Below are 13,198 nucleotides of genomic sequence, written 5' to 3' on the forward strand. Positions count from 1 at the left end.
TTATTTTAACATTTAAAAATTGTAGTTTCTAAATGTTTGTGAAAATATGGAAAAAATTATAATTTTATTTAATATATTATTTAATGAGTATACTAAAAAAATCAAATACATTAATCAATATATTACAAAAAATATTAAATGAGTTTGGTACCAAATTAAGATTTAGTTCTTATTAACATCTATTTCACAATAATAATGAAAAGTTACAAAAAAGAACTTCATATTTACGCAGAATCTTCGTCGTACTAATTTAAAACATTATGAAATATTTTAAATGCCAAAATTGGACAAGATATATTTTTGGAATATCACAGGTACGATGGCCGTCATGACATGATCATTGAAACTATGCAACCTTTTCACATCTTAACAAATAAATGCAGAGATAGAGGTAATTTCATTAACAATGAAATCAGTTGGAAAGTAAAGAATTCAGTTTGTTCATGAAACTTTAGAAAGTGACTGCATTTTTTCATATACCCAATGATAAGTTTGACTAGCATATGTCTGTGTCACATCTATAGCTCGATTGGCATAATTCTGCAGATTTTCTGGACTGAGGTCACCACTAAAACAAAACGAAAAAAGAAACAAAAAATCAAATTTTTAGTGTTATATAATTTGATATTATATTAAACTTACACAAAAACATTTGTTCGTAACCAATGACTTGCAAAATCGAAGGTTTCAATAAGTTTTTCTCCAGCTATTATTGAATAAGTTTTAGCAAGTTGAAATCCTTGAATACTTTGCTTTTGAATTTGTTCTATCATTCCCGGAAAATAATGCTCGATCTACAAAAAAATAAAAAATTCACACATTTGGCAGAAAAAAAGAAATAGTTCTAAAAATAATATATATATGTGTGTGTGTACATACTGCTTCATGTACCATAGGGCCATGTTTCTCTACATGTGCTGCTGCATTATTATATAATCGTATAGAAAGGTTCCTTGTCACAATATATAAATCTTTTCCTAATTTGATATACGGTGTAGAGAAGTTAACAGCAGCTTTATAATATTCTGGTGAACTATCTTCTATAGTTTTAGTTATTTTATTAGTATACACTTCGGTCATCGACCAGATTTTCAAAGCTTGTGCAGTTATTCCACTATTTTTTAATAATTTTCCTGTATTCGAAGCTAAAACAAATAATAAGCAAAATAATTACTACTAGTAATAGATAAAAAAAATATTTATTAATTATAAAACTTACCTTCAAAACTACCATGTTTTTGACAGTCATAAATTAAAATAGTACCAATAAGTAATAACAGAAGTACACTTCCTCTTTTCCAAGGGAACTTTCTATCAGTGGAAGCAGTCATTTTCTTTAATATTGCCTAAGAAAAAAACGTAAAACAAAATTTATGATAAATTTGTGTTTCAAAGATAAAATCAATATCAAACAATGCCAAGGTTTCAAATTGTATTAACGGATTTACTATTGGTGAGAAAAGGCGAAAAAATTGTTATCTAATCCTCCATTAGTTACATATTACAGAGATGAGAATAATCGATTATAAATTTTACATCGTTTGCTTACTTTAGAGATTGAAAAAGAACGAAAATATTTGCTTAATTATATAAAAAGTTGACGTAGAAAATAGAGAAGCGATCGTTTCGTATATGTCGTCGAAGATAATAGATACAACCGTACATACCATGTCAATGTCGTTACTGGCGGTGTCGAGGGGTTAACATGCGATCGATAGTACGCACTCGAAAAACAACTTAACCTCAAAATTAAATAAATGTAAAAAAAATCTGACCAAAACAACTCGTGATTTACGATTTAAAAATATTCGAATGATTATATTTAACGTTTATTTATATTATCAATCGTTTTCGAGTGATAATGAACCAATGATTACATTTACTTGTCGTTATATTATTGGACCAAGTGTACTAGGAAGCGTTTCTATTGGCGCGCTTTTTTTTCAAGAATATTATATATACAAACACGTATCACACGATATTAAAGCTAATCGAGAAGATCAAAGTTCGTCTTTAGTTTCTTTAATTCCGCCTGAAATCTCTCTGGAAAGATGTACGCGTTCTACTTTCGAATGGATTTTACGACGTAACAGGATTTGTTCGATTTATGGTTTAGTTTTAGTAGTTTCTTTTTCTATTCGAGCGTCAGTAATATTCTATGTTATATATACATACTCTATTAACATAACGGAAAAAGATTTCTTCGAAATATTTTTGAAATACCTTTTTACATTAATACAGGAAATGTATTTTTTCTTTTTTTTTTTTTTTTTCCACCAAATCATTGACCATCAAAAGTTGCAGATATTTAGATATTTTTTTCCTTATTATTTATTTCAGAATTTATTTGTTACTTTTTAAATCAGATAAATAATACTAAATAAAAATTAGGATATCATATATATATATATATATATATATATTATGCAATAAAAAATGAATAATTTTATTGCAAATATTCTGATTATAAAATATATCTATACATCTTTTAATGGAAATGGTTTTATCATTCTTAAGAGTAATATCATGTTAAGGTTTTATCATGTTTAATAGTAATTTATAACAGAATTTTGAGAAAAATTATAAAATATATTGAACTTACTTTGCATATTTTAGTACAAGAATGAGCAAGGCTTTCTTCTTTTCCTCTTTTCCACTTCTCATTAGTATTTTGGAAGAATAAAAGAGTTTCTTTAAAAGATTTTGTTTTCAGATTTGAATATAAAGAATCCCATTTGTTATCTATAAAAAGTCAAATAAAAATGTTCAATCATTGAAACTTAATTAAATTAAATGAAATTAAATTATAAATAATATATACTTACCAATATATGTTAAAAGAAGATTAGATTGATATAGATTCTTTGAATAAAGAGATCTCCAAGTAGAAAGGCAATGGACATCTGTAATAATACAAGCTGCAAGTGCTTTTACTAATTCATCTCTATAGCTTTGAGTTATTTTCTGGTTGATTTTACCAATCAGTATTTCAAAGAATTTGGAATAATTTATACTTTTATTTTTGAACAATATTGACTAAAAAAAAATTGTATAATAACTTTTTGCTATTATTTTTAATCTTTATATTTTAATTACTTCATAAAAAGAAACTCACTCTCAATTTTTCAATGCTAATATCTATTTCCTTTCCTACAATAAGAGGAATGTTAAATTTTCCAAAATAAGTATCTTCGATTATATTTAAATAAAGATCTGGATTCAAATCTTGCACATCCTCATGACCAAAGACAAGATCATTTAGTATTTGTACAACATAGTTGGCATAACTTTTTGTTATCAATAGAGGAGACATTACTTCATGCCATACTTTTAAACCAATAGCCAAGTCTTTTTCGCCAGCTTGTGATAGTGCCCAAAGTAAGGATAAACCTATGGCTTTTCTATTTTGATAAGAGTTTCTTACACTGATTAGTTTAGAAATGTTTGCTATAGTCATTTCTGGATTCACACGTGCCAAAAGTTGCAAAAATATTTTATGACCCACAACAGCCGTTCCTTTGGCCATATCTGTAGCCATAGTAGTCAAAGTAATTTCATAAAAAAGTTGAGCCGTTTGTTGACCCGCCATTGTAACGGCTCTTTCCATGGTAGATGATATTGATTTTGGTACGATACATAATGGATAATCTTTAGGTTTTCCAGAAAATATGGCATCTTCTTTCTCAATTGGTATCTTTATATTAAGATATGCAACGAGATTCTTTAACCATATTAGTGGAGCTTCTGGATATTGGAGTCTACCAGTAGTTAAGATATTTGAGAAATCATCTACATTTATCTATAAACATAATAAAAGCGATATATATATATATATATATATATATATATATATATATATATATATATTGTTATAATACAAAAATCAAATTTTAAATAAAAATCTATGTATATACCGCATTAAGTGCATCCTTTATCGTCTTTGGTGGTTTCTCCTTGGGTTCTTGCTTTTTTTTTTCTGCCTGTTGTTGTTGTTGTTGCTGTTTTTGTTGCCTCTTTTTTTCTTCATTCTCCTTTGTTTTATTGTCCTTCTCCTTTGCTGGTTTTTTATTTTCCTTATTGCTATCCAAATTGTCGTACAAAGTTTTCACTTGACTTAGTGGAACTAAAAGAGAAATAGTTATAATCTTTCACACTTTCACTCAATGAAAGTTATTTTTTAATTGCATGTATAGTGTAGAGATGACCCACATTTCTAAATACGGTTTGATAAGTATGCAAATATATTGTATGGAGACAATAATAAGTCATTATTCGAAAATTTATTAAAGGATCAAAAAGAGTTAAATTTTATTGGTAAAAAAAGGTAATATTGATAAACATTGACTTAGGTTAAATGTTGTCTTACGGAAATCTTCGACTTTTGGCGCGTTTTCGATAAATTTCTTCTTCTCGGCCTTCGTCAATTTAGTTGGCTTTCCATTAGAGCGATCTTTTTTATTTTTTCCAACTACTTTCCAGCCGCCAGACGACATCGTGCAACGAACGTGATAAACAATAAGGCAAATGACAACACTGTCTCGAAGGCACTGAAGTGGCGTTTGTTGGCAGTTTGTTGCCGACTGAAACGTTGTACGTGTCACGCATGCGCATTTTCATATTTGCCACGCGCTGACTTTTACTCTGCCATTAATAAAAAAAAAAATGTTCTTTCTATGTACATCTCGTGGGCAGTAGATAGATGTTTTTCGGTAATAGGATAATTAAAATGATGAGATTTATTAAAGGGACGGTAAGTATAATTGTTTCTTTAAATTTAAAATTGAAATAAAAATTTTAAAAAATTCATTGAGAACTCTTTAGAAGAATTCATTTTAAAATAATTATAACGGTTCATCACATAAATGATTATTGATTAACAATATTTATATTACTTCGTCCCAGAAGTTTAAATATAGAAGCGATGTATGTGTCATATTATTAAACGATGACGCATCGATACGCGTCATCGTTTTTAATTTTTTTTTTATATCACTCACGTGACTTCTATGAAAAAAAAAATTCAAATTGTTTTTTACGGATGATCCAAAAAACATTTTACTGAATTCAATTGTAAGTAGTGTTAGTGAGTCGAATTTGAGGAAAATAGTAGGCTATCCGATGTTTATTATAGATAGATTTAAAAATGGCGGGCCAGCAAAAAAGGAAGTTAGAAGTAGTTAAAGTTTGAAAAACAAAATTAAAACTTAAAATATTTTTAATCCGACATAATTTATAAATTTCATGCTTCATTGTTTTGTTTTTTAAATGATTTTTTATGTAGCATTGTTCTTAAATTCATGATGCTCATTATGCAGAATATTATATTCTAATGATCGCGGTAAAAAAAATATAGAAAAGTTCTCTCAAGCAGATATCGATAGGTTGGTATGGGGGGCGTTAGAAGTTTCAAATTTCACGGGGCGTTTTGTTAATTGTATTCCGCTGCTAATGAACTTCCAATTTAGTCGATTTGGAGCTGTTGGCTCATTTTAATCAAAATGAGGATACTGTGGTTGTTTGGTTTCTTTGTCATCTTGATGGAACGAACTAGTATGTGAATGATAAAGTTTTAGTACTATATATATAAATTTGTCGTAAAAGTGTGATTTATTTATTGTCTCTTCTCTAACTCATACTATATCGTTACATAATGTGATTTTGGGAAAATGAACAAAAAAAAATAAAAAAAAGAAAATGTTGGAATTTATGAATTTAACAAAAGAGAAAAAAGATGTGTAAAATTTCATCTCTCTTTCTTTATTATTATAATTTTTTTTTTTTTTTAATTAATATTTATATACATTTTATATTCAAATATGTAGATGCCACTGAGAAGAGGTCACTTTCCGTGCATGAATGTAAGTCCATCGAGAATACGTCGATGATGATGAAATTGAAGAGACATCTTTTTTGTGATTATGATACCACCGTTCGACCGACTACCAATCATCAAGTGGTCACTAATGTTACAGTGAAGCTTATGCCAAAGTTATTGGAATTCGTAAGATTTTTGTGAAAATTAGAATTAAAATAGAAAAATTAAAAAAATTTTTTTTTTATTCATATTTATTTTATTGCACAGGATGATTGGACCAGCACAATGACCCTTCATAGCTGGATGAGCCTCGTAAGTAAGATACCATACTTATTTCTTGACTTTTGCAAATATTTATATGCGTGTCTTGACAGTATTCCATTTTTATTGTTAATAGAATTGGAAGGATGAACATCTTAATTGGAATCCTAGCGATTTCGATGGCATTTCTACTGTCCATGTAAATAGCGATGAAATATGGGTACCAGATTTATCAGTTTATAATTCGTAAGTGAAAAATAGTCTAAAGAAAATTTTACTTTATCTTGTATATTATTATTTCACTATATAATTTCATTTTATTAGTCAAATGATTTATGTTGCAGAGGTGATATGTCACTAGAACAGAATGGTGTTCCTTCGACCAAATGTTTGATCATTAATACGGGCTCGGTTATCTGTATACCGGCGTTGAGTTACGTGACCAGATGTATTACGGATTTTACCTTTTGGCCTTACGATAAGCATGAATGTCGTATCAGATTTGGTTCCTGGTCGCATACTGGAGAAGAAATCAATTTTCACCTTGACAAGAAAGGAGTACATTTCTTTTGTTCGATTTAGAAATTTCGAAAATATGATTTTTTTTATAGAAAAATTATTTAAATAATTATTAATTACATAGTATGAGATGGAGGGTTATGCAAATAACACGGAATGGAGTTTGAAGATTCTGAATGCTGAAAAGATCGTGAAAAAATTCGAGTGTTGTCCTAATGATACCTTCCCTATACTTGTTTATACATTTTCTGTCGAAAGACAACCGGGATTGGTACATGTTACTTTTGTTACGCCCGCTATAGGTTAGTTGATTTTAATTATGTCAAGAGAAATCTCGTTTAAATTACTTTTTTGATCATTAAATGATTTTTCTACAAAAGCGATAGCACTGCTAACGTTGACGGTTCTATGGTTGGATTCAGGATCGACAGAAAGAATAGCGATGGCCAGCATGAATTTTATTTGTCACTTACTTTGCATTTTTGATTTGCACTGGCAATTGCCCCATAATGGTGAGAATGTACCACACATATGTAAGTATTCAATAGATTTATTATTCACGAATATTTGATAATTAAATGACAGGATGTTGACAATTTCAGTATTGTTTTATCGGGATTCTCTCGCGTTGGCTGCATTTGCTTTGATATTAACAGCATTGCTAAGAAAATTACAAAATATGAATATGGAGACACCGAGTTGGATTTCATCCACGATATCCTTCGTTTTGAATAACAGAGCAGGACGTTTTTTGATCCTTACTGATGATGAATCAAAAGCTTCGACCACTAGTATATTGAACAATGAAACGGATGAAAATTCAGATCTATCGAAAATAAATGGCAGGAAGAAGGAATCATCTTGGAGACATTTCGCTGCGATCATCGAATGGTTATCTTTCATAGCCGTTGCCTTGACCTACGTGATCATTTTTACAATTCTTGTACCTTCCGATTAGAAAAAGTTTTGTAAAAATAATATTTTTTTCTTTGCTTTAATTTCTTTTTTAACGACTATCAAAAAAAAAAAAAAAAGAAAATTTTTAATTAAGAGAACCTGTACATAAGACATATTCATCGAATATCTTACGAGTAAAAATACATATACATATATCCTGAAATTTTACTTATCATTTATAGTATGTATGTACATTGAATAAACTATAAAAAAATCTTCAAGCTTTTAATTATTATAAAATAGACTCTTTTCGTTGGAAACCTTTCAATGTTTTATATGATAAAAATATAAAAAGTCAAATTAAAATAATAATAATAATTAATATTTATATATAACGCATGACAATGATTTAATGAAATTTTCGACATAGAGATTTTTCTCGTGAAAATTATTTGGATTTAATTAGATTTAATTAATTGGAATTAAGTATATTCCTCAATAAAATAGTGATATATACATAAATCTTTTAAAATGATAAGGAATATGATTTCTGGTGGGCGGTCTTTAATGTCTGCAGTTTTATATTACATTGGGCGTACTGACGTTTAACATACAGTTTGAAATAGTTAACAACGGACGTATTTAATTGTCATTCGTGATCTTCGAAAAAGTCAGCATGATTTTATTCGTTCTATCATTAATTGGATATGTTACTATTTCCGATACATCCTTCATTTTCAATAATTACGAGGTACAGGAAAATTTAGGATGTAATGAAATCGAAAGCAAGTCTACTGTTCTTCAGCTAAAAAGACATCTTTTCTGCGACTACATTAAAAGTATCAGACCGGTGTCAAATCATAGAACGACAACAAACATCGAATTCGGAATAATTCCGAAATTTATCAATGTTGTAAGTGTCATCTAATGTTTCTCATAAAATTTTTTCATAAATTGCGAAATATATTTTTTTTATGCTTTTCTTTTTTCAGGAAGACGACGAAAATGTCATGGAACTGCATTGTTGGACAATATTCGTAAGTAAAATAATATTTATACGTGTTTTCATTTTTTATGTTGGTTTTAATATGGTTCTTTAATTTGCATGTAAGATGTGGGAGGATGGCCATCTCACTTGGGAACCATCACAATATAACGATGTCAACTTCCTTCACGTAAAAAGTAACGAATTATGGATATCGGATATCATGATGCATAACTCGTAGGTTGATAAATATACATATATCGGTTATATTGTCTTAGAATGTGTTTATGTATTCATTTTTTTCTCATTTTATCTTTTTTCTTTATTTCGCATATAGAGGATCCCATGAAAACGAAATATCATTTACAAATTGTTGGTTATCCAACACAGGTAAAGTCAAATGTGTAGCAACTACTAAATATATAGTAAAATGTCTTAGGGATTATACCTGGTGGCCTTACGACTTTCAAAATTGTACGATTCAAATTGGTTCATGGTCCTACTCCGATGAGGAACTCCAGTTTGTTCTTATAAATACCGGGGTACGAAATACTTATGAAGAATGTGAATTTTTATATTAATATTATATTTGCTTTTTTTCTTTTGTTATTATATTTTATAGATTATTATGAACGAATTTCAAAAAAATTTGGAATGGGAAATAGTACGATCTTACGTTATTACACACACGGAATCTTATAAATTTGGCTTTGACTTAACTTCTACAATGATATCTTTTCATTTCATTTTACGACGACATTTTAACGCTATACACGCTACTTATTTGTCATCAATTATCAGTACGTAAAATTTTTTAATATTATTATTAAGTTAATATATAATTTATAGAGACGATAAAGAATTACATATAAATATACATGTGTATCGCGAACATTAGTACGAAGTTTGAAAGAGTGGAAAGGAAGATGGCGATACAAGCGCCATAGCGGTAAAAAAAGCGAATTTGATTTACATTAAGAGATACATTATTTCTTTATTTATATTTTTAGTATTAATAATAATGACATTGACGACTTTATGGCTGAATCCAAAATCTACCGAACGAATGATACTTGCAAATTTAAATTTTATATGTCATTTGTTGTTCTTAGAAGAATTCTATTGGCAAATACAAGGAAATGGTGGCGATTCTACGATGTTGAGTAAGTAGTTTTATAATGACTTATAAAAAAATTTTTTTTATAATCAACAAATTTATCGATAATCTCATTTTTTTTTTACTTTTTACAGTGAAATTCTTCATGAAGTCACTCGCTCTAGCCTGTTTTACTCTTATTATAACTAGTATTTTACGTCATTTATTAGAATTAACAACAGAGACTCCAACATGGATTGCAACGAGAATCTCTACCATTGTAAAAAGTAAAATAGGACGGATTCTTCTTGTAAGTATCTTAGATCCTAAAGCATCTGCAGAATTGGAAACTGAAGCTGAAGATAATGCTAATCTAGTAATTTTAAAGAAAAATGAAGTAACTTGGAAACATGTTGTGATGCTTATTAGTTGGATCAATTTTCTTTGCATTCTTTTTATTTACATCATTTTGATTAGTATATACTTTCCAACTCAATCTTCTGGATATTCTTATAACTTCAATACTTAAAATCTTTCTTAAGATAATTATTTTCTTATAAATGGTATATATGAACTATAAGCTTAACTTTGACTGTGATTTAATCTGTTAATAAAGCTATTATAAAAATATTAATAACACTATTATATTGTATAATCTTGAGAGTTAATAATATATTAAATTATGAAAAAATATCTTCTCTTATTTTAATTGAAGGTTTTGTAACAATAAAAATGTTTTGTTATAAATACATTTATTTTGGAAAACATGTCAGATCTGAATGATTTTAACATTCATGTATTCATTCTCACGATACTCATACAATGATCGCTACAAAAAATGCTCGTCGATATACTTATATATTTTATTTCATGAATATAACAAATCACGAAGTCAATAAGAAATATTAAATTTTGTATATTGAGTATCATTGGGCATATCTTATGATAGAACAATTTTTTAATTTATGATCATGTTAAATAATAAATTTTAGTATTATATATAATTATAATTTTCAAATAGAATGAGAAGGCCTATAGTAAGAAATTGTCCTCAGTTCATTTGATTTTTTGTTAAATGACGTTTTTTTTTTAACAATGATTTTTCTTACACTATTTACACTCGCAAATTGAGCAATAATATTATTGGAAGGAGATAACTTACTTGCTAAATGTGAATGTTATTTGAATGCATTCTCATATACAAATATCAATATGATCTTATGGAAACATTCTTCTTCTAAAGAATAATGGAAACATGTACAAATTTCTTCATTATATTATTTATATATCTAATCTTAGAGAAAAATAGATAATGCAAAAATAAATGCAAGAAAGAAATTCTTAAAGTGATACACGATAAAAAAAAACAAAAACAAAATGGCAATTGATATATGAATGAGAAGACAAAAAATGAAAAAATAAAATGGAATGTAATAATTCTCACTGTGATTGATAAAGTAAATAATCCTTTAATATTCGAGGAAGTGGAAGAGAGTCCACTGCATTCCTTTTGGTATATTGCAAAATAGCATCTCTACAGGCGCTTTGTAATGTTGACACTGTTAAAATATATTTTTAGGAAGTATAAGCTGAAGATTAATTTAAGAGAATAATATATAAAATAAGGAAACAATGCATACCACCGTACAGTTGCACTATCCTCACTTGTTTCGTAGTACCATAAACATCTACTACAGCACGCAATGGTCCAGCTTTATACGGTATATCTTTACTACATACTCCTTGATCTTCTCCATTTATAATAAAATGCATCTCTGCTGTATCAGACCCAGCCTGTGGCACATACATAATTCCAATACGACTGCCAGCGTCAGTAGGCAAAATATAATGGGATGATTCAATAGTATTTGGTCTAAGAGCATTAAATGGTATAACACCACGAGATGTTTGAACGTTTACTCCATCTGTGACCAGCTTCTTCTCTCTGGTGGGGATACCTTCACCTAGGAGAATAATAAATAATTAGTTACTAAGGTCGCTTATAGAAAAGCAAAGTTAATCTTTTCTCACCATAGCCAGTGCCTGCGATACCTTCAAAGCTATCCCAAATAGTATAACTTTTGGTGATAGCGAAAATCCAGGTATTACCAAGTTTTACCAGATTGGGCATAGCATATTGGGGCAGACTATTCTTAACGGATGCTGGGTCAATCAAAGTCAATCCAAGGCGCATGTGACCGCTCCAACCACTTTCAGTTTTCTCAATTTCCACTAGGAATATCTCACCTGGTTGTAATGGTTTCTCACTGAATGCTAAAGAGTTAGCGAAGCTCGCAGTGCGATAAGCCACCGTGCTATCCTCGCGAAGTACGATGTTTTCTCCGTGAGTTGGATGAAACCTTGTAACGATTTTTCTCGACTTTTCAGCCATCCTGTCTCAAAGGATGTAAAAAGAAAGTAATTTACTACTAAGAGTCGTCGAATGTCTCGAACGAACTCATAAATTTATTAAACTCCATCGAGGAGGATGAGTCAAGGTTAAACAGTGATTTACGTTTAATATCAAACGTATTTTCGATTCTTCGTATTTTGATATAATGATCTCTACGATAGAGAGAACACCTTGTAAATGACACATCGAAATGCCATCACTGGCCTGGTTACATCGTCGATCGAAACTATAAATTTGAGGTTAAGCTAGTATCATCACGAACTTTTAAATAAAGTAACGGGATCGTTAAGAAGCTTAGGATCGATTTAAGGAATTCCGTTGTGGTGACAAATAAGATAACCGAAGTTGTATCGACAAAATTTGTCCTCGTGTTTACTAATCGAACGTCCACCATTACAGAATCTCAAAGCGGCTCGAGATCGGAGCACGCGCGGTTCCGAAAAGGAAATCATTGTCCTTCTCTCTGGACTGACCAGTGTCGCTGCAATATCGCGGATTAAATAGCAGTCGATTTAAAGCTGCTGCTTTATACATCCGCCTCTTCGATATATGTACGTATATATGTATGTAATATATGCGTTGTAATGTTTAAAAATCTTCTCTTTTATCGAGTGAACCATTCATTGCGATCGGGATTTGCAAAGACTACGATAATTATTCGATAATATAAAAAAAATTCTCTCTTACAAACATAAATTGTATTTCGTTTATTCGATAATTCCTCTTAAATAATATATCCAAATCACATGAGAAAGTCTAGGATCCGTGCAATGCACAGAAAGTTTACCCGTCACTGGACACTTTTCATAAAATTCAGTTTCTTCCGTACGTCGTAAATTCACTATCACATTAATTTCCTTAAAATAATAAATAATTATATTATAAATAATATAAATATTAATAAACGATCGGTATTATTTTGGAAGGTTACGATACACCAACCTGTTTCGGATTAATATCTTGTGATGTTGGTTTAATCTCGAAATCTAAATTACTGTTCGCGAAAAATTCGAATGTTTTTGTTTCTTCGAAAATATTTTTGAATTTGATCATAACTGGTGAATTCGCTGTCATCGTGTATGGACCTTGAGGTTTTGGTAATGAATAAGTACCAATTATGGGATATCTAATACAAGGGATGAGACATTATGCGATTACGATATAATATTCATTTTGTAAAACATTAAATCACACGTTTTTCCCGCCTTTTCT

The 13,198-nt window shown here is 29.4% G+C and overlaps 4 protein-coding genes across 8 annotated transcripts; 2 read left to right on the forward strand and 2 right to left on the reverse strand.

The window, feature by feature from the left end:
• Positions 1–62: 62 nt before the first annotated feature.
• On the reverse strand, positions 63–4,573 carry LOC124949101 (transmembrane protein 214-A). The gene is made up of 9 exons (XM_047493698.1): positions 4,367–4,573; positions 3,915–4,123; positions 3,116–3,799; positions 2,826–3,036; positions 2,603–2,742; positions 1,220–1,346; positions 880–1,145; positions 643–794; positions 63–568 (listed from the first exon to the last, which is right to left on the reverse strand). The coding sequence occupies exons 1-9, from the start codon at positions 4,491–4,493 to the stop codon at positions 442–444; spliced, it is 2,043 nt and encodes a 680-aa protein (XP_047349654.1). The 5' UTR covers positions 4,494–4,573; the 3' UTR covers positions 63–441.
• An 88-nt stretch (positions 4,574–4,661) lies between these two features.
• LOC124949108 (neuronal acetylcholine receptor subunit alpha-2-like) lies at positions 4,662–7,773 on the forward strand. 4 transcript variants are annotated; one of them, XM_047493711.1, is made up of 8 exons: positions 4,662–4,750; positions 5,823–6,001; positions 6,083–6,127; positions 6,213–6,322; positions 6,421–6,634; positions 6,720–6,897; positions 6,976–7,128; positions 7,198–7,769. In XM_047493711.1, exons 2-8 carry the CDS (start codon positions 5,882–5,884, stop codon positions 7,551–7,553), a joined length of 1,176 nt encoding a protein of 391 aa, XP_047349667.1. In that variant the 5' UTR covers positions 4,662–4,750; positions 5,823–5,881; the 3' UTR covers positions 7,554–7,769. The 4 variants fall into 4 exon arrangements, with proteins under 4 accessions (XP_047349667.1, XP_047349664.1, XP_047349663.1 ...); XM_047493708.1 differs by lacking the exon at positions 4,662–4,750 and adding an exon at positions 5,393–5,550 and having other exon boundaries at positions 6,976–7,107; positions 7,198–7,773; XM_047493707.1 differs by lacking the exon at positions 4,662–4,750 and adding an exon at positions 5,393–5,550 and having other exon boundaries at positions 7,198–7,770.
• A 183-nt stretch (positions 7,774–7,956) lies between these two features.
• On the forward strand, positions 7,957–10,218 carry LOC124949243 (neuronal acetylcholine receptor subunit alpha-6-like). Of its 2 annotated transcripts, none has more exons than XM_047494005.1 (7): positions 7,957–8,405; positions 8,485–8,529; positions 8,605–8,714; positions 8,815–9,019; positions 9,100–9,277; positions 9,590–9,640; positions 9,729–10,218. In XM_047494005.1, exons 1-7 carry the CDS (start codon positions 8,169–8,171, stop codon positions 10,100–10,102), a joined length of 1,200 nt encoding a protein of 399 aa, XP_047349961.1. In that variant the 5' UTR covers positions 7,957–8,168; the 3' UTR covers positions 10,103–10,218. The 2 variants fall into 2 exon arrangements, with proteins under 2 accessions (XP_047349961.1, XP_047349960.1); XM_047494004.1 differs by having other exon boundaries at positions 7,959–8,405; positions 9,488–9,640; positions 9,729–10,217.
• Positions 10,219–10,308: 90 nt separating this feature from the next.
• Positions 10,309–12,466, reverse strand: LOC124949244 (neuralized-like protein 2). Its single transcript, XM_047494006.1, has 3 exons — positions 11,605–12,466; positions 11,214–11,537; positions 10,309–11,132 (listed from the first exon to the last, which is right to left on the reverse strand). Exons 1-3 carry the CDS (start codon positions 11,963–11,965, stop codon positions 11,014–11,016), a joined length of 804 nt encoding a protein of 267 aa, XP_047349962.1. The 5' UTR covers positions 11,966–12,466; the 3' UTR covers positions 10,309–11,013.
• Positions 12,467–13,198: the final 732 nt, after the last annotated feature.

This window comes from Vespa velutina, chromosome 5 (assembly GCF_912470025.1).
Source record: "Vespa velutina chromosome 5, iVesVel2.1, whole genome shotgun sequence".
NCBI classification, from domain to species: domain Eukaryota; kingdom Metazoa; phylum Arthropoda; class Insecta; order Hymenoptera; family Vespidae; genus Vespa; species Vespa velutina.